The following is a 21,502-nucleotide window of genomic DNA, read 5'->3' as shown; positions in this document are numbered from 1 at the left end:
AGAGAGTTTAATCCGTATTATGGTAAATGCTGGCTTAGTGTCCCAAAAGGGCTTTGCAGAGTGGAACAAAACAAAGAGGGTAGCACCAATAAAAATCCAGTGCTTTTATTTTTATACACAAAATTGTTGCAAAAGAAAAACTGATAATAGCATTAAGAAAAGGTTTGAATGGTGGTTTTAAATATGATACTAAACATTGTGATTGTTCACCATTTGAATACTGTTTGTTGTACATAAAGAAGCTAAAAGCAACATAGAGGCTCCAGTTGATTGAATATTCATGAAAATTGGTCAGCTGAGTACCTCAATTTAAATTTGAAATGTTTGTGAATTAGTATATCATAAGATAATATATAACCTATATGTTCATTAGTGTGTGTTTCTACACAGAGAAACCTAGGAATATATTTTACGTGAATATGTGCAAAATGCAAGGACATTTATAAAATATGTAGTAAAATGCTAAGGACTCTTATTTATCCTCCTCTTAGAAGGCAAACAAAAACCCAAGGATAGTCACATATCTTACTCAAAATGCATTAAAGATTAAGGAAGATTTGCAGAATATAGTATTGCACTCAAATTCTTCATATTGAAAAAGAGGCTGGTTGTGCTTATGCTTCAAAAATTAGAGCAAATGAGAAAATCAAGTCATTAATTTTTAATGCTTTAATATTAACTGTAATTTTGTCACTGTAACTATTTTGATAAGAGGAATGTAATACACTCAAATGTAAAGTAAAAAAATACGTAAATGTTAAAAAAAGAGGAGAAAATAAATAGCATTCCAGGCATGGGAGGAATAAGGAAAAGAGCAGGTCATTCTTGATGCTTCTTTAAATGCAAGGTCATAGCTCTAAAAATAAAGACATAAAGTTCTAAGCAGTGCATAACGTAACTTAGGAAGTGTTTTTCCATTACTTTGTTAGAAATATCTAATTACTTTAATTTAAATACACTTCTTTGGATGATATGAATAAATCACTTACATGGTAGATGTGCCCCTAACCCTGAAGTGAACTTTAATAGCAGTGATCTTGTTGTGTTACCTCATAACCATAATTTCCATATTTGTTTTAATTTTGCCCCTGTCACAAGAAGGAATGAGCTTTAACATGTTGGAGAGCAATTTTTGAAGAATGTAATTAGCTAATGTGATTAAGATAGCCTTGGATAGATAAAGCAGATCTGCAACTGAGTATTTTGCTAAGAATAACGTGTTATTATTTTTGGATAGAGGGAGAGATGAAAAAGACAGAGGTGTTAGGTCACATCTTTGTAGGGATGGTGCAACATGGAAGTTTGCTCTGAGATGAGTCCCTAGAAAAGGCAGACTGGCCTGGCCTTCGGGGCAGTGAGCACAAAACCTGCTCAGAGGCTGCATGGAGCAGTGTGACAGAGCCCCGTGTGCTTCTGACACAGAAGGGATGGCAAAGCACCTTTTGGGGTGAGATTTTGTGCTGAGACATTGAACCAATTCATGGTGATATTCCCCAGATAGAGAGGGCTGCCTGCTGGCAACAGATACAGGAGTTCAATGTGTAAACTCTGATAAGGCTGACACGTAATTTGTGTTACAGTTTGATTGTTAATTGTATATAAAGCAGGAGCCTTCCCAGATCTTTCACTGAGAGCCTTTAATTGGGAGAAGTAAACCCATGTCATTAAGAGTATATCATTTAATGAGAAGGAAAGTAACTTTTTTAAATTAAGCATTTGCTTGATTTTGGTGCTTTTGGTTTTGAATACTTCATTTTAATATTGTAGAGTTAGACCAACAGTCTCAATTGGTTTTGTCACAAGACAAAAATTTTTTCCAAGCATCACATGTAAGACATCTCTCTTTTTCATTTTGTGCTTTTTCTTTAATAGTTAAGTATGTTGAAGTGTAATTAAAGTTAAATGTTTTCACAAAATCTGTCTACTAGGATGTGTAACCAAAGTATTTGAATACCTAGGATTTTGGCAATATTTGTAACTTTTCAGCAAATTACAGTCATATCCATTTGCTGCACATAGAAAACTGACATGAAATTTGTGGTTTAAAAATCTAGCTTTGGACCTAAGAATGGTCTTAGAATGAAATCATGGATGCTCTCTGCTTCTAGTAATGAGAGAAGTTACCTACTTCAGTAGATGTAAGCATTTTGTGAAAGACATTGTAGAGGCACTTGGATTTGCCATTTATATTCTTTTTTGTCACAGCTATATTGGAGTACATATTTTATTATATTATAATTTGTCTTATTTGGGTGGTTTTTATCCCAGAGATGTATAATCTTTGCAGTTGGATGATTCTTGGAAATCATTATGAAGCAGAACTAACCAGCTGAGTTGTTTCTTCTGCAGTGTATTCTTATAGCTGGCAAAGAGCAACTGTGCTGGAAAACACCTGTGCAGTGGCAATGACAAGATATTTTCAGAGGCACAAAAGCACACAGTGGTTCCTGAAATTTAGAGGAGGGTTCCACCACCCCATTAATGCCAGTGGGATCTGACACATAAAGAATTGATTTGGGGCTGTTTAATAATTTCTTCCAACATCCTGGGCTGCATTAAAAAAGTTATGACCATCAGGTTGAGGAAGGTGATTCTCCCTGTCTGTTCTGCCCTTGTGAGACCTCACCTGGAGTACTGTGTCCAGGTCTGGAGACCTCAGCGCAGGAAGGATGTGAATCTTCGGGAGCAGGTCCAGAGGAGGGCTGTGACAATGATCAGAGAGATGGAAGAAAACAGGCTGAGATTTGAGCCTGGAGAAGAGAATGTTCCAGGGACACTTCAGAGCAGCCTTCCTGCACCTAAGTGGGGCTTAAAAAAGGAGAATGAGAGAATGAGGACCAATTTAAAACGATAAGGGGAAAGCTATAGATTAGGTGCTAGGAAAAAATTCTTTTTTCAGGGGATAGTGAGGCGCTTGAACAGGTTGCCCAGAAAAGTTGTGGATGCCCATCCTTAGAGGTGTTCAGGGAGAGGCTGGATGGGGTCCCTGAGCAAACTGATCTAGTGGGTGGCATCCCTGCCAACAGTGGGGTAGGATGCAGGTGATCTTTAATCACAGAATGACAGAATATTTGAGGTTGGAAGGAACCTCCAAGATCACCAAATCCACCCTCTGATCACCACTCTGTTAACTACAGCATGGCACTGACTGCCGTGTCCATAAAGGTGGTTTCCAACCCAAGGCATTCTGAGATTTACTTGAGGAGTCAAGTTAGGGAATGGACCTAACAAGAAATGACCTTTTCTTGCATGGATTTTTGCAGGTTCAGGCTGATTCCCTGAACCAACTACCCCTGTGCCCATAGGAGCATTAATGGCAGGAGAAAGAAGGCAGCAGCACCATAGAGTTGAGCCATTCTCGTGGCTGCCATCTGCTGTGGAGCCATAGCCACAAACTCCACCTGTAGTCAAATGTTAACTGCTGGATTAGGATTTTTACTGAGATCCTTTAAATCGGTTGGAAACTTAAATGGAGTGTGTTGTGACAAGAATCACAAAAGTGGAGAGTTCAGCCCTTTCAGAGATAAATAATCTTGTTATCAAGAACAGTGTCCTTTGGGGAGAAAATGTCTGGTGTTAAAATAGAGTAAAATATATATATATATATATAGTATTGTCAACTGCCACTGATTTCTACTGCTGTTTTAAGGTAATATTTTTGTGGGTTTTGTAAAAAATGCACATATGTATTTGTTGTTTTGGGATGATCCTAATTAATCTTTTGGCAGCTTGACATCCTTCTGTATATGTTGGATGCAACATCATTTATATATTGTCACTGGACTGCTTTTCAAGCACAGATCCCAAAGCCAAGGATTCCTACTCTAGAGAATAAAAGCTCATTGATATCTGAAATTGTGTCCTTATGTAGAAGTCAGTTGTTTTCTTCTAACTTAAAGCTGAAATGTTAAAGCTGCTCTGTCTCCTGTTCCTGGATAAAAGTTGAGTTTTCTACCACTTCCCAACCTACTCCTTGTAGTGCTCACAGGATAATAATCAGATATTACTGGTATGACGCTTCCCCCTTGAGAAAGGAAAGGCATTAGTATGTAAATACTGAATTTTTACTGAGTCTGTGATAGCATCCAGGACTTTATTCCTGTAATCTTAGTGAAGGGCTATATGATCTCTATGGCTGCAGGTGCACCAGTGCTATTTAAAAACTGCTATAATTATGCCTATTACATGTAAAAAAGTTTCTTTTATGTCTTTGTATCTTTGTATCTCTTGCATTTAAGCAACATGGTGCAGAGATGTTTTTTTCTCCTCTGGAGAAAGTGTTCTGGACAGATAATACTTGGAAAGTAAGAGTTAATTTTTACTTTTTAAAAATTATGGCTTTTTTTTTTTTTTTTTTTACTTTCAGATTCTTCATTTTCAAGTGTTTTCAGATCTTGTGTTCCAGTCCTTGGCCCTGCAGTTTGAGCCTAGACATAATTAGTTAGTACTCTTAGAAAAGTCTTATAGGAGTCCTGATTAAAGGATTTTGATAAAGTAATTAAAATATTAGTTAGGTTAATTTCTTTCCTTGGCCTGTCTGTGTTTGTTGCTTCTTAGCATTATGGAGTTTGGAAATCATCATACATGCATTATCATTCATCTAAATATTGGTGCCAGATTTTTTTTTACTTGCTTTTCAAGAAATTATAGTGTTAATTTTCTGAACTGTTTGCAAAGCTGCATAATGTTTTGATTTATTTTGTTTGTTTTATTTTATATTTACTGCCAAATGTCATGTTCATAAAATGCAAAATCATACAATGTAGTGTGTCTGGAAATTCTCTTGGCGTATTCCATCTAAATTACTTTAAACAACTCTATCTGATTGCCATTTTCAAAAAGAACAGAATAATTGCTACCCTGAATTCCAGCAATATACAAACGTTTGCAGGAGAGAGGAGTAGATAAAGCATATGTTTACATGACTTCTGCAATAAATGGTCTCCCTCTACAGTTTGCAAATAGCAGTTATAATTTCATGTTAATAAGATGCAGGAAAACGTGCTGAAGGAACAGTGCTTTGCTGCTTTTGTCACAGTTTCATCAAACTGATTTTGTCAGCACTGGAGCATAACCCTTGCCACATCAGTTTGAACACTCATTAGGCAGCCGATTTGTCTGAATCCTCATTAATTTGATTAACTCATTTACTTATGGATGATGACATGTTATGTGGTACAGGAATGGTGGTTAGAGACTGGCATCAAGACTCTCCTTGACTTTGTTAGCATTCACTTGTTCATTTGTTTCTGCAGTAAACTTCTACATTCGAGCACTACAGCTGCAGTCATTTACATTTTGCAGAAGTGCGGTATCAGTTGAGGGATTGAACTTGCATTGAGTAAACTTGCACCTCTGTCAGTCAACTACAGACAGCAGTTTAGGAGCTTTGTAGGTTTATAGCCTGCTCCAATTCCCTATTTGTTTCACTTGGGTGCTACACTTTCTCATAAGAACCTAAACAACTCTCTCAAACATGTGGTTTAATGTAAATGAAATGACAAAAGGGAAACAAGTAGAAAACATCCTCAGTTAACACATTCAGAAGAGGGAGATGCTGTTAAGTAGGGGTACTTAAAGCACTTTTCTGAAAGACAGGTTTCAGAAAAATGATCCAAATGGAAAAAAGAAATTGGTCAATGATTTAGATCAAATTCTGTGTATTCACAGTTTAGAAATTTGTATTTTTACAGTTTGATGTGTTGATATGCCTCTAATATTTTAAGGTGCTAACTGTGTCCAGGTTTTGGATGCCAGCCACCATTTTGGTGGTCATATGTGAAACTGGAAAAGAAAATTTAAGCATGCAGGGTTTAACAAATAGTAACATGTTTTGTTTGAATTCAGTGACTGAATTTGAGTGGATGACAAGCATATTAACTCATCTGTGTAATTTTGAGTCGAGATCAAATTCAGTTTGGGATAGCTCAAGAAGCAGTGGAGTATTTCAAACTTTGTGAAGATGAAGAAGCCTGAATTCTTGGGCAGCCAAATAATTTATTTTGGCGAGAATTGCATTTGCGATTCCAGGGCTGAATGTGCCATGAACACAAAGTGGTGTGAAGATTTCCTATGCTGTGGTGAAGCAGAATGCTTTTTGTATTACTGGGGTGCAAAACAAGCCTCCTTCTGGGCTGTGGCAGTACTGGAGAGCTACAGTTTGCAAACACAGGCCAGAAATCTTTCTCTCTAAATGCAGAAGCAACAGTTGGCTACGTTGGCCAAACTACAAGAAAATAAAACCCAAAATGCTTTCAAAGATGAAGGAAGAAATTTGCAAAATTTCAATGAAACTAGCAATTATCCATGGTAGTGAATCAGACTAGAACCATTCCATCTCCTTCACCCCTGCATTATTCTCCTTCTCTCTGCCCTAGGTGACTTTCTGTCTGAATACCTGTTGAACTCCAGCTTTACCCTCAAACATAGTCCCTGGAGAAAGGAGGGACTGGGGAAGCAGCAGGAAGTGACTGGGGGTTGATGAGGTGCAATGTTTGCAGGGCAGTCACCTGCAAAAATCCTTGTGAAACTGCAGCTTCAATGAAAGGTGGTAGAGCAGGAGAGAGGAAATAGTGTTGGAATTGTTTGGGGAATAGGGCAAATTTTTAGTGGACAGGAGAGTTGGGAAAAAAGGTAGCCCATTGAGGGAGTAAAAAAAAAAATCACTGTAGAAGTGATTTTTCAACTTACTGTAAGTTAACTAGAGCTTTGCTTTAGACTAAGAACTAGTTGTTACTTCATTTTTAAAAGTCATGAGTGTGCATTTATGTATACACTGTAACACTAACTATTGCAACCTTTTTGATAATAAAAAAATACTGTTTCCACTGTTCAATCTTCTTGTCCTGAAGTTAGGATTGATGATGTTCTTAGGCTTCTTGTAAGGTTAATACTAAGTTAATAATAAATTTCTGTAGAATTGAAATGAGATCAAGCATGAAAAAATACCCTGTCATTGTAACAATTGCACAATATTTGTGGCTGTATTTGTTTATTTGGATACGCAGTTTTACTGAGTCAGTCAGACCAGTCTTGTTTCATTGAGAAGGTGAACAAAGTGCAGGAAATCTTGCATCCCTTTTGTAAAAGAGATTACTGTCACTGAATTAAATAGAGCTATAATTTCACCCACTCTTTTATATTTTTTTGGGAGGAAGCAGCTCCAAACACATCATATTTGGGAACTTCTTTATACTAGATGGGCTCTTTTAGAAATGTCATTTATTTTAGTTTGCTAATATATGCCTGCATTTGGAATGATGGGGAGAGTTTACAGAAACAAGTTCTTTGACTTTTATTTCAATTCTGTGGAGTCATATCATAGAATATTTGCAAAGTGCATATGGAACACAGATAATATTCAAACAGGAGGCCAGTGATCAGGGTTGAATTACTGGGCTCTAAATTTTTCTACATCCACCTCTTTTCCTCCTTCACTTGCTCTGACAGTTACAGACCGTTTCACTAATAGGGCTTGCATTTGAAGATAAGCCTGCATGTAAACAAATTAACTTTTCTTAAATAGAGACCCATTTCATCTGCAATAATATACCAATTCATAAACTATCAGAAGCATATTTTTGAAAAAAGAAAAAGATAAATGACCCATTGTATAACACTTACTATTAGGCAGACTAGATGTCCCTGTGTTCTGGGAGATAAGGCTCTTGTATTATTACACCCTAATAAAATGAGTTAATGTTTTAGTATCACAGATAAAAGGACAGTTGGATATATTTAATAACCAAACTGAGAAACACTTAATTTTAGTTGTCTGTAGCAATATAACACAAATTCCCCTGTAAAACAAATTGCACTTTTGGATATACTTTAATGTGCATTCGACAAAGGAGAAAATGAGGTGATTGAAGTTCAATTTGTAGCATGTTATTAACCATTTCCGCTTGACTAGATGTGTAAAAGGATAATGGATGAGGGTTTTATTATTGCCTTTCTGCTAAAATGAAGTGGTGTAAAAGATAAGGTGATGAGATTAATGAACATAAGGAAAAGGCGTAATCAATCAAACTCCAACAGGGTGATGAGATGACAGTACTTAAGATTTGTAAGGATACATGCTTTTAAAAGTGGATTTTATCAACACCGACATTTTGTTTGGGTGGAATGCTAAGAAGCAGATACTTGCCAATTTCAGTTATTTTTTGGTGGGTTCAATTACTACTGTATGTTTGAAGCTTCAACAATTAATGTAACAAATTAAAGTTGTTAAGTCTTTTGTTAAATTTAAAATCCATATTAAAATTGCCTATATGGTTATTAAAGGAGGATAAGCAAGGAATGATGTTTTGTCAAGCAGGAAGGATGTTTTATTGATCAGTTTATCAGTTCTTCACTGGTGGAACACTCCTAGATGTGTCTGGATGAGTTATTTTTAGTCCGTACAGCTGCCTCAAGTTTTGCATCCAAGTCATTTCAGCATTTCAGTCACTGGTTTTCACATGCTCAAGGAAGAATGAGAAATGCTTTCCTTGCCCCGTAATAACTTCTCAAACATGAAACTCCACAAGATTTCAACTTCCCACTCCTCAAATAGAAAATTGATTATCTTGTAGCGATAAATCTGCTAAAGTTTCTAGCTGTAAATGTGTTCCTCTTTGTAGGGTGAGATATTTTATACTTCAGTATAAAATCAAATCTTCTTTTCTCTAACACATATCTTAAAATTGTTACCCACTTGAATATCTATAATGCTAACATGTTATGGGAACAATTGATTACAGGTGTTTAACTTGTAAGTACTTCAGCTGGAGAAAACCCTAAAGGTAGATCTACTACCTTAAAATAATTTTTTTTTTTTTTTTAAAGAAAGGAAGAACATTGAATTCCACACCAAAAATCACTTAAGAGCTGCAAACGCCACTGGAAAATCAAATATTCTAATGCCTTCAGTTTTCTCCTTTTAAAAAACATACACCTTTTTCAAAATGTGGAGCAGACTGGGGGGGAGCTGCTATCCATTTGGGGTCTTTTCTCTACTTGAAAAAATATTTAAGAAGGGCTTCCACATTCTTTCAAATGTGGTAAATTTGTTTGATAAAAGTTGCCTATTAAAAGGCTGCATTAAGTTAGTTTTGTAAATGAAACATGCACGAACAGGATAAATTGCTGTATTTTTGCAAGGAACTTAGTTCTTGGCAGCACTTAGGCCAGGATGGATAGGATATTGCTGTGGGATTAGGATTTTCTAAAGAGAAGCAGTTGAAAATACTTTTCCCTCTTGACTTCAGCATTTATGAAACACTGTTAGGTATTGGCTGGAAACTGGGGCTTTGTCAATACTCCCACATTAGACTTGACTTTTTCTGGCTCTTCAGAAAACTTTCAGTTTTGCAAAACAACATTGTGGGTTTGAAAGATAAATGCGTAACACAGCCCAGATTAAAATTCTTCACAAGAGCTAATATTTTCACATAGACTTACTGCCCTCTCTCCTCCTGTCATCTGCAGAATTCTTTGATAGACTTATTTTTTATTGGGCCCTCAGGAGTAGCAAGTTTTAGATTTAGTACCCCAGGGGGAATGGCAAGGCAAATCATGTTGTTGGATCAATTGTTCAGCTATCCCCAGACTGCTGTCTGTGTATCTGTTACACTTGAATCACGTTTTCAAGCCTTTCTTATCAATCATTTGGACTAGAAATGCAGTTTATTTTCTATTGCATTTTTAAGCTGAAATAAGGGTTATGTTCGTGTTCTGCTACCCCAGAATCATAGATGTGGTTGTAGATGTCACATTAGCTGTGCCCCTGGCTTGCTTAATCTTGGGAAGGGGTCTTTTCTTGTTGGAATGCTTTAAAGCTGAATTTATATTACTTTAGCATGTACTAAGATGAATATCAGCAGTTGTTGTATAAAACCTCCTCTTCACATGGCTTTTTTTTTTTTCTTTAAAAACATGGGATAAGTTGTAATTGGACACATTATTTCTATGGGTGATCTTAAGGGGTTTTGCCTTGCAGTCACAGGCCATAACAAAACCTTGGTCAGCGACTGATTTCAGTCAGTTCTTTCTTCTGAGAAATTAATCTTCTTTTACAGGAATATAAGACAAATGTAAGAATACAGATACAAAATATGAAGTATACTCATCTAGGACTTCGTTATAAAAAGGAGCACATAGGAGATATGTTCTTTGATAGCTAAGAACATTTCCTCTATTTTGTTGTCATATCTGTATTTGGCTTTGGTTTACAATAAATGAACTTGCAGTGAGTGGAGAAGGACTTGAGCAGTGAAGGGTTTTATAGCAGTTCTGTACTATCTTTCTCAGATTCTGAGGGCAAGAGGGAAAATTTATTCAGTATTCTATACAGTCCTGGGCATCCCAAATGAGGCAAATGTACATCAGCCCCTGCAGCTGACCCACTTTATTTGAATGGAATTTGCTTCCTGCAGCACTTGAGAGTCTCTGCAGCACAAAGGTGGCATTGAGCCATTTTTGCATCCACACCCTTTTGCAAGGAGCACCTTGTGTGCCACATCTCTCACAAAACACAGCACAAAATCTTCTAATGTGAACGGCTGGCTTGGCAGCTCTAGAGTCTGACTTTTCTCCCTGCCTTCAAGAGGCACATCTGTTCTTCTATGTATGGGCTTGCTTCCCATTAATGAGCTGATCAGATGCAGTGTTTCTTGATGACTGGTATTCTAGCTTCCTGCCAGATGTGTGGGGGAGTTTTTGTTTTTGTTTTGTTTCTGATGAAGGGATATGAAGGTCAGCTTATAGGTCACTGATTTAAAAAAAAAAAAAAAGTCCTTTTTTGGCATTGAAACTTATTTTTTCATTGCCCATTTGCTTTCTACTCCTCCTTCTGCAAGATCAGATGGAAACAGCAGACACTGGACAGCTGCCAGTGTTGCAGGTGTAGTGGCTCCTTCTTGGTTGTAGTTGCTGCTTCCACTTGCATGTGTTCTGACTGGAGAGACCTTTGCTGGATACATGGAGAAGCAGCCCATGGGAGAAGTCATATCCTGAAAGTGGTGAAATAGGCAGGTGCAGGGCACCGATGGACATCTGACATGACTATTCTCATTTGCTGTTCCAAATACAAATTTGAAGAGACATTTATAGCAAACATGAGCCTTATTGTTCTAAAACAGAGCGTCCCCAGGGCAGTGATCACAGTACCAGCCTGAGAGAACTCAAGAAGTGTTTGGAGAACGCTCTTGGGCACAGGGTGTGACTCTTGGGCCTATCCTGTGCAGGGCTGGGAATTGGAATTTAGTAGTTCTTGTGGGTCTCCTCCCACTTAGGATATTCTATGATTTAAAAAAACCAAAAAAAAAAAAACAACAAAAAAAAAAACCCCAATTTCTAAATATCTTTAAGAGACAGAAAACAAAGATGGCTCCTGCATTGTTTTCTGTGCCCTGCCTTTGAGATGATTGCTTCTTTTTCTTACATTTCACCATACATAGTAAGTAATACTGCTGTGGATATGAGCTGCTGTGAGTCTGGCAATTGTCCTAATTTTTAGACTCTGTACTTGTTAAAGATCAACCAAGTCTGATAAAGACTATTCTCCAAGACTTTTCTGCACTAGGATTTTTATAAAAGGAGAGGGACCAACCAGACTGTAACTTCCAAAAACTTTAAACTTAAGAAAACCCCAAATCTACAGCCTTTTTGTCATTACATATATATGTATATATATATATATAAATCTCTGCTTGTTTCCTTTTCACTATTTTTCTGGCACTTCCATCTTTGAACAAGGGAAAGTTTTTTAGGACTTGTTTTGAAATCCTTTTTTAAAATTGCAGTAGTATTACAACATCATCACATGGTTTTGAGCCACTAGTCCTGTGTTGTCTTACTTCTACTAGGAAACTTTCTGTACAATTTATATTTTCAAAATATGGATCATGGTCATACTTATCACCTCAAAAACATACTTCATTTTTTTTTTTTTTTTTTCTTATTGGGAATACCAGATTATGGGGAGCATGCTAAAAGCTTTTGACATTAAGATTTAAAAGATTTCTTGTATTATAACATCCTTTCCAATAATAAAACATTTCCATAATGAATTCAATCTGAATTTGTACTTCATTTTTTTGTTAGCTCACTAGGAGATGGGAAGACAAATTAATTGATCAGTTTTTGCAGAGTGACAATTTGTAACATCTAAAGCTTCCTGTTTTTTGTCTTTTAGTTTTCTGCATTAATAAACTTGAAGGTGAGCTAACTAACAAGGTAGCAACAGTTGTGGTGATACAAAGTTATGCACCAAAATAGGAGAGCTGTGAAAGACACAGCTCTCCTGTTTGAAGCTCTCCTTTTTGAAGCCATTTAGACACCTGCTTCTCAGCTGGATAGATAAAAAGGGATTTTTCCCACTTAGTTTCCAAAATTCTGTCTCACGCAGGGTAATGGTCATGTAATCCACCACTGTATCATTCATTACTACAAAGTCTTAATGCTGATAATACTTAATTTCAGCATTTTTGATGCAAATTCCACTATTTAATATCATCAGCTTCTTTTGACATTTTCTACACAGTGAGAAATCACTTAATGGAATTCTGCTCACTGATGCTTAAGCTCTCTTCTTGAGCTTTTGAAGGTAACGTCATTTTTTCAATGTATAAAAAATGAAATCAAAACAAGCTTTTTTTAGTATTTGCACTGTGTCTGTTTAACTGATGGAATTCATTGACACGTGAAATCATGAAGTTGCATGATTTAATGCAGTCCAAAAAGACTAGGTTGAGTTATTTCTAAATGATGGAAAGATTCTTGGTTATGATTTGTTGTCTGTATCATTTTAAATACCAGGTATATGAAGTCTGTATATGTATGAACTTCAGTGCTGTAGCAAATAGCATAAATAAGTAACCCTGGGAGAGGAAAAATGTTGCTCTTCTCCAGGTGATGTAAACATCTGTATGAGCCTTTTGTATGTGCTTCTTGAGGAGCAGATCCAACTAGCTCTTAAATCAGAATGTAACAAAATCAAGATACCAGTGAACTCCTACAAGAATCTGTGAATTCTGGCCCCCTTTTTTAATCATAAATAAGCCTGCTGTCGTATTTTGCAAAGAAAGTAATAATTTTATGTCCTTAACCTTGCCGGGCTTGGACAGTCACCCTAACCTATATTAATTTTCTTCTTTTTGAACTTCCACTATCTAAGGCTGCATAATTTACCTTGCATAATTGTCTTTAGCAATCAGAAGTTCCTGTTCTTTGGGTTAATTAAATATTTTCTGATAGTGGTAATGAACCCCTGCTCTCTAAAACCCAGCAGGGTTAATCAAGAAGAAAAAAAACCTGTTTATGAGACCTAGTTGAAGGAAGTAAGAGAGTTGGTACTAAATTTGTTGACATTGTATGCAGATATATGTGAGATGTTTAGAGCCACGTAGTCAAATCAGAAAAGTTCTGAAATACAGGCTCCCTCAGTAATTTTATTTCCAGGTTAGATTGTAATAATCAGGATGAAGGTTACCCACAGTTACTAGAAGACCACTTTCAGAAAATTTAGATTGCACACAGATTTTTTCATATAGAAATACAGCTTAAGTGACAGGATAAAGGGAGAATACATAGTTGTGCATTCCTCTATTTTGATAATCTGGGAAGTATTTTTCATGCTATCATATATGTACTGATCTGTGGTCTGTGACAGTTAGACTTTATTATTCCTCTTATTTCCAAGCACATGGTGTTTCTTTTTTCATTGTATAGAAATAAATTATTTCAAAACTGAACGGATCTAGAAACAGAACTAAATCCTGACAAAAGATTAAACTATTTTCAGGTTCTGAGGCCTTAAGGTATTTTAGGCTAATATAAACAGCATAATGTGAAATAGGAATTTCAGTTTGTGGTAAATCTGTCTCTCCCCAGCAGCTTCAGATAAAATAATTCTATCCTTCTCGAGCACATCAATTTGTTAGTCGGTGGTTCATGTATCAAAGAGCATTCTGTGAAAATATCAATATCATTGGTTAATATAAATGAAATTAATTTTTAAAGCTGGGCTAAAGGTTGACATCTGAAAAATTGCATTACTTTGCAGAAGAGAAATTTCTGTCTTCCAGTGAAATTTCAGGTCATAAGGGCAAGTAATTTTCACAGTCTTCAATGGGAACCAGTGAAATATGAACTTCATTGTCACCTAGCCCCAAAGCGATAAGATAAAATGAGCTGATACATCATTTGCTGTGGTTTTATCATCTCCTTCAGTAATTGGAAGAGAAAACATAAGAGTCCTTTACCACCCCCCTCCCAAAACCCTTCACCACCCACACCCAGGCGTAAGCTATTTTGCTCTGATCAATACAAAGGTCACGGAGTATTTATTTATTTATTTAATTTTTTAATGCCGGGTAAAACTGTCTAGTGGAACATTAAAGTAATGAATATGTTTAATTGAGTTTGTCACCCATGAAAATGCTGAACAGGATTGTGTAACAGACTGTGCATGCTCACAGGGGGACTGGTTGGGAGGCTGCTGCTCACTGCCTGTGGATTTCAGTGGCTGATTTTGTAAATATCTGAGATTTAAAGCAAATGTCTTATTTGTTGTTTCTTTGAGAACTCTAAAACAAACCAATAAACAACTCTAATTTATTGAAGAGCATGTTGATATTTAGGATTATTAATAGTCTGATCTGATTCCCTGTTAATTCAGTTGTACTTAGACATGTTTAAACAAAGAGCAGTCAGACTCTTTCACTGTGAATCGTGCAGCCAGGAACTAAATAATACCTGGACAGTAGAATCCAAGGGTCCTCAGATACAAGGCTAAGGTTAAGGTAGAAATCCAAGTTTCTTGTGAACTGAATGTCAGATTTTGTAGTCTCTTGAGTGCTGTAATTTTGCCTTCCTGAGTAAAAATGACTCCAAATGACCTAGAATGTTGCTTAGAATGTATTTATAAATGTTATCTCTCAACTGTAATCAAATTAGAATGTGAATTAAATGCTCTATATTTTTTATTCAGTGCTTTGTTGTTTTTTTTCCTTTGTCTTGCATTAGAACTTATTGAAAATTAGACAAAGCATCAGCTTTTAAAATAAGCTATTTAGCTTTTATTTTACTCGTGGCAGTTAAGTTGGCTGGCATATTAAAGTAATATAATTATTCAATTACTGTTTCAGTTCTATAACCCATTTACAGGCTTAATTACTTCTAGCCTATTCACATTTTCAAGATCAATAGTACTTTTCTCTAAAATAAAATAAAATATATGATAGCTGATTGGCTTGCTTAACAGGTAAAGCAAAATGTTCATTTAGTCTTCACTAAACTATTACTTTTCTAATTCAGGAGGCAGCTGTAGTGATGGAGGTGGCTTTTTAACTATTGCATAAGTCTTTTACAATAGACATTGTTTATGATCAACATTCAAGGAGGGTTTTGAAGACAAGGTAGAATGGGGCATTTGTATTAAAAACTGAAAAATGACAGAATAGCTTCCAAGTAAATGAGCTTTCTTTTTTGGGGGGGGCGGGGGGGAATTAGCAGATATATGGCTGTAAATCATGAGCACTTATTTATGTATGATCTTAATTTGTGATCAGCACTGTGCTACCTGAGTTTTCTTGCAACTCTGATTTCACAGTCTCCTCCAAGTAGAATTTGAATCTGGCTGTTCTTTACTCACTGATTTCTTATGGAGTTTCTGAGAGCTGTGCAGTGTTGGGGCCATCAGCATGAGTACAGCGACTGAGCACAGGTTTAGACCTTCATTTCTAATACTTGAAGTTAAAAAAGGGACTTCATTCAAAGGGGAAAGTAATTTTGTATTTTTAGTTATGTTGTCATGATGCTTTTCTGGTGTTGCCAAAGTCTAATTACAGAACAGTTTGTCTGATGAGATTTTGGAAACTGTAGAACTTTACAGTTACCTCATTTGTTTATGTGTTTTTAAATGAAATGGTAAACAGTATAAATTGTCTTTTCTTCTGAAAGGTGTTGTATCTTTTGAAACAAATGAAATGTGCAGTAGATTGAACTTCAGTCGGATGTGTTGAATCAACTGAAATTCTGTAAATACTTTCTCATGTGGGGAAGGCAGTACTATTTCTGCAGATTAAATTAGATTGTACACTCTCATTAGTCTCTGCCCCACAAATTGTTCCAAGACTGGTGGTGACAAAAGGCACAAATCAGTTGGTTTTAAACTCAAAATATTGTACAATGGTATGAAGAAGATAGCTGTTCTTAAATTCTGAAGTGGAGCTCTGTGTTGTGTGGCTTACGGGTGAAAACAGGCAAATGCAAAAAATAGTTCTTGAAAGTTGTAGTTCTGATGTCAGAAGCGATTTTAAAAAAAAATAAAAATATTTCATTTGCCAGAATAAAAATACTGAATTTGCTTTGAAGAACGAGCCAGTTTCTGCAGCTAGGAGTTTCTAATAATGTTTTCTAGAGTGTGAAAGGCTGCGCTGGCTTTCCGTGAGGAGCACTTAGCAGTGCACATGAAAGAAATGTGTTTGTCTCCCGGACCTTTCATCCGCCCTAGGTGCAGCCAGGAGCGGGGCAGCGCTGCGGTTGCCATGGCAGCTGGTTCACTGGCGGCCTGGGCCTCTGTCGAGGGTGCTGTCAGTGCGCCCGCTGCTCCAGAGAGCACCGTGTCCCAAAGAAGGGCTGCTCCAACCTAATCCAGTTTTAATTGAACTCCAGAGACTTTGAAGTGAGGCCGCAGAGCACGCAGAGCCTGCTCCAGCCGCAATGAAGGCCCTGCTCGGCCGGGCCTCAGCTGCTTGTGTCTCTGGATCAGTTTTGTTAACGAGCGCTTCAGAGATGGTTACAGCAGTGGCTGTGGTGTTTCTGGGGTGCAGGTCGAGTTCCGCTGTAAATCCTCTCCCTCTGAATTCAGTTACTTCATCTACTTCGTCAGCTCTACGCGGTGCGCAATGCAAGCCACCTCTGCTCTTTTTCAAGCTCGTGCTTTTTCTTCCAGTCTTAAGGAGGCTGCAGGCAGCAAGCTCTGGGCCTCGTGCGGGGTTTGCAGGCTCACAGAAAATGCTCACTTCACAGGGTAAAAGGAATAATTAGGGTGCTGGTTTTACTCACACTATCTCCGTAGTGAATGTTTGAATTTGCCAGGCACAGACCAATGGGGACAAACAGGCTGTTGGGTTTTAATTGTTGCAGAAAAGTGGAGGTTACCACATTGCTGTCTGTCTCAAAAAAATCAGTCATTGCAGTTAGAAGCTCCAATTTCACAATCATAAGATGGATGAATACCAGCAAAAAGTACTAAGAGATTTCTGTGCATGAGCACTGCAACTTTGTCTCCTTTGTTACCTCTTTTGATGTTGTATTCTAAGAGGATATTTATATGCATGTGACAAAAAGCAAGCACAGTGGTTCTGAATAGCACCACAGTATTATACAGATCTGCCAATTAGTGTGGATGGGTTACGGGTGTACTATGGGAAGTGTCAGTGTGGCCCAAGTCTGTTAGTTCCCCAGTTTCAGAAATGTTGAGCAACCATTGACAATCTCTGGTCCTTTCTTGACATTTCTAGAATTTTGTACTGGAATAATTACATAAATTTTTCCTTCTCTTTCTACATGTGTGTGCGTGTATGTGTTTGCTGGGAGAGAAGTTGGCACTTGTATTAAGGTGAAGATGATTTGCTTTGTATGTTCTGATCTGTGCTATCAGCTTTTGGTTTGCCAGTCTTGTTTGCTTTTAATTCACAAAACTGGTACAATATTTTATGCTGTATTGTGTAGTGCTTTTATAATGGTGCATCTGTTTTCTGTGCTACAAAAATGCAGGTTTTATTTGTCAATATATGCTAGGCAAAATCCTCCTTTCTTAAAAACCTGTAAGCAAATAATTGGTTTAATTAGCAGTCTTTGTTATGGTTAGGACTTGAGTTTCACTTTTTTGTTTTTATATACAATGTATTACTCAGGTGAAATTGTGGTAAGTGTGATGTTAACAAGGATTGCATATGAGTCTCTTTTTCTGTGATAGTTTTCTATTAAGTGCTTTTGTGTTTGCTAAAATTGACAAATCTCAGATTTTCCTTCTCCTATAGTTTGTTAATTTGAAGTAGAGAAGTGTCCAGTCTCTCTGTCCCTTATCACTTACATAATTAAGCTTTGAAACAGAAAGGAAAAAGTGATGCAACAAAGAAGCAAAGTGGCTGAGGACTGAAAATGGAATTAGTTTGAATTGTGAAGGCAGACTAAGCATCTGTGTCTGTCAGATGGGATGACAGGAATTGTAACAAGTTACTTTGACAACCGCTTACTCCATAGAGAGATTATGCTGAGTTCATTTGCAGGTTTGTGTTTAACCTTAGCTGACAAAATGATACTTAACCTCTTACACAGCCAACCTTTCTAGTTCCAGAATTAATGAACACTGACTTAACGATAAAGCTAAGGAACACTTTTTTTCTTTAAAGACTTTTTTTCTTGCTTATTTGTTATTAATAAGGTCTGTTATTAAAATGCTGAAGGAAGTGCAGATACATCTAATGCTACTAGAAATACATTTCCAAATGTGGTTTTATGCTTTGCGGACATGCTGAACATTTAAAAATGTTTTTGAAATTCTGAAACTGTTACGAAAAATAGACAGATGTCTTTAAAGGAAAAAAATGCAAGCAAATGTTTAGAATATTTGGCATGAGTAATTGAATTCAGGAATACAAGAAATGTATTAGAGATTTATAGCATGATTTGAAGTTTGAGAATATTTTAATTTTGCTGCAGGTTTTGCATGTAATTGGTAGGATCCATGTTTGTGGGTCAAAGAGTTTCTCTTTTGCAAGGTATTACCTGTCCAGCTAACATATTTAAAAACATCCTTTCTGTCTGTTTCTCCTAGATTCTGGCATATACAGAAGGACTCCATGGAAAATGGCTCTTCTCAGAGATTCGGTCTATCTTTTCCCGACGTTACCTCTTACAAAATACAGCACTGGAGATATTCATGGCAAATAGAGGTACAGTGAGCTTAAAGAAATGACAAGTGTAGATGTGGGGACATGTGCATTCTCTTTGAATGTCTCGCCATGTCTGCTTTGACATGGATTTGTGTAGATAGAGAAAGGGTTTGTATTAAATGTATCAGTATTTAAGTTAGTATTTTTTTGTAATTCAGTTTCTCCTTCCAATTCTTTTTTCAATGACAAATTATGATCAAGCATGAAAACTGTGCATTATCAATGCCTCGCTTTCATTTATATCCATGTGTTTATTTGGCATTCTCTGAGGACTCCTGCTCAAGACAGTCCTACCTATGATCTGTTATGCATGAAGGATTTTTTTGTGTCCCCTTGGAGGGTTGATAGTTGTTAGTTGTATACGCACTAAGAACAACAGAAGGAAAGAATTTCACTACTGGATTAGACCAGTGACTGCTATGACTTCATGCTGTATTTAAAATGTAGAACATTGTTTTGGTAATGCTGTTGTCCAACAGAATATTAATCATATGCATAAACACTTGTTGTACTCTCCGAAGTCATAAATGGCCACTGGTGATACCATAATTAGGTTGTTATTTAGATTTTTAGGTTGCTGTTTCAGAAGCGTCATTCACATGTTTCAGACAAAATAGGAAGATAGTATTTTGAAGACTATTTCTAGAAAATATCTAGAAAGTAAATTATTAAATGTGTGAACCGTTAATACATACATTTTAAAATTAGTTCTAAACAGGCAATCTGTGCATATAAGTTTGATTTCTATTCATAGAGGAAAAAAAATTGAAACCTTGTAAGATGTGCAGCAGTGACAACTTCTGTTGAAATTTCTGTTGGTGATATATAAAAGGACTTCTGGAAATTAAAAAAAAAAATCTAGAGCAACCTGAAGGAAACTTGTCTGATCTGTTGAACACCTGAGCTTAGGGTTGCATTGTGTTGGTTGAGAATGCCTAAAATGTGTAAAATCATGCTGTATTTCAATTCTTGTACTCACAGTGGGTGTCATGTTCAACTTCCCTGATCAAGCAACAGTAAAGAAAGTGGTTAACTGTCTGCCTCGGGTTGGTATTGGTACCATCTTTGGATTACCCCAGACCAGGTATTTTACAATCTGAGTTAATTTCATCTGTCAGTTCTAAGAGTTTTTTTTATTTCCATCAATCCAGCCCACATGGTTTGAAGCATTTATACCTACTGGTTTACAGAACATGGAGCAGGAAACCCTTAGGGAGTATCTTGATTGTTGTTATGTTAAATTTTTATTTTAATCTATTTCTGTATATAGAAATGGAATTAAAATAGTTTGGGATGTTTTCTATTGTGTTTTGTAGTTTTTTTTATAAAGTCCAGAAAAAAATAAATCTCTTAGATTGCTATTATAGCGACTCTGTAAGAACATCAGGATTTCTATTTACAGAAACAAATTATGTGTAAAAAATTTTAAATGAACATTGAAGACACATTTGCTCAATATTTCACATCCATTTGTACTGATCAATTTGTTTGCAACATAATGTAGGTTATAAAAAAAAAAATCAGTTACAGTTTCCTTGAATGGTTTACCAATACCTGTAAAGATTTTTTTAACTAAAACTACATATATGTATTTTTTCTTTCCTAAGTGATGTGGGTTTGGTATTTACAGATGTTTTTGTTATGAACAAAACAGTCTTGGGAATTTTATGATAAATTCTTCTCTGTTTGATTTATCACTCCAAGGAATAACTTTACAGTCTTCCTTCACAAACATTAGGAAATCTGGCATCAAATTCTAAAAGTTTGAGTTATTTATGACTAACTCCCCAACACTGCCCAGAATTTAAACCTCAAGAATATGGACTTCATAATGAAATGCTATCATCTTATCATTGTTTTCCTTTGTTCTTGAGGGATTTAAAAAACCTCTCCTTAAAGATGACTTGATTCTTATGTGAAATTCTAAAAGTATTGTAATTTTCTTGTTTAATGATATTCCATCTCTAAATCTCCAGTAACATATTTCTTTAATACATCAAGCCATCACGGAGCAGCTGAATTTGCACAGCTGTAAAGATTTCTGTTGGAAGGTTTTCAAATCTTGACATACCCAGCTGTCAGATGCATTAATTCTTTTTATTCTTATTAGATTATAAAACTTTAAAAATGAACTTCAAGTATCCAAGTGGCAGTTTGGTCTCCAGAGAAATCTAGTACAGACCTGGTAGAAAGAATATGTATTAATGCCACTAAAAATCAGATTTGTAAAAAAGGAAGACCCACCAGGTTTTCTCATTATTTTTTTCCAATTTTCTTTGTTTTCAGACGCATTTCTTTGGCTAGTCCACGACAGATCTTCAAAGCTTCCAACATGACCCAGCGATGGCAGCATCGAGAGATTTCCAACTTTGAATACTTGATGTTTCTAAACACTATAGCAGGTATTGCTAATTACTATACATCCAAATTACTGTAATTACACAGAAAAGGAGGTAACCATGGCACAGTCTCAGCAGCCATGGGACACAACTATATTTTGCTCTTGTAATGAGTAGTTTTTTCTGTGTGTGATTATGTCCTGAGAAACTCCACAAAAT

The 21,502-nt window shown here is 36.3% G+C and overlaps 1 protein-coding gene across 4 annotated transcripts in view; it reads left to right on the top strand.

Moving 5' to 3' along the window:
• The window catches only part of LRBA (LPS responsive beige-like anchor protein), a 369,042-nt gene that overhangs the window by 229,458 nt on the left and 118,082 nt on the right, over positions 1–21,502 (top strand). For all 4 annotated transcript variants that reach the window (XM_041411918.1, XM_041411916.1, XM_041411917.1 and 1 more), the window contains exons 41-43: positions 18,827–18,944; positions 19,926–20,028; positions 21,231–21,346. In XM_041411918.1, coding sequence (XP_041267852.1) covers positions 18,827–18,944; positions 19,926–20,028; positions 21,231–21,346 — 337 coding nt within the window. The remainder of the gene's footprint in view (positions 1–18,826; positions 18,945–19,925; positions 20,029–21,230; positions 21,347–21,502) is intronic.

The sequence above is a fragment of the Onychostruthus taczanowskii genome, unplaced genomic scaffold (assembly GCF_017590055.1).
Source record: "Onychostruthus taczanowskii isolate IOZ18803 unplaced genomic scaffold, ASM1759005v1 scaffold38, whole genome shotgun sequence".
In the NCBI taxonomy this organism is placed as follows: Eukaryota; Metazoa; Chordata; class Aves; order Passeriformes; family Passeridae; genus Onychostruthus; species Onychostruthus taczanowskii.
The sequence above is the reverse complement of the archived record's forward strand: the minus strand, read 5'-3'. Positions and strand labels throughout refer to the sequence as shown.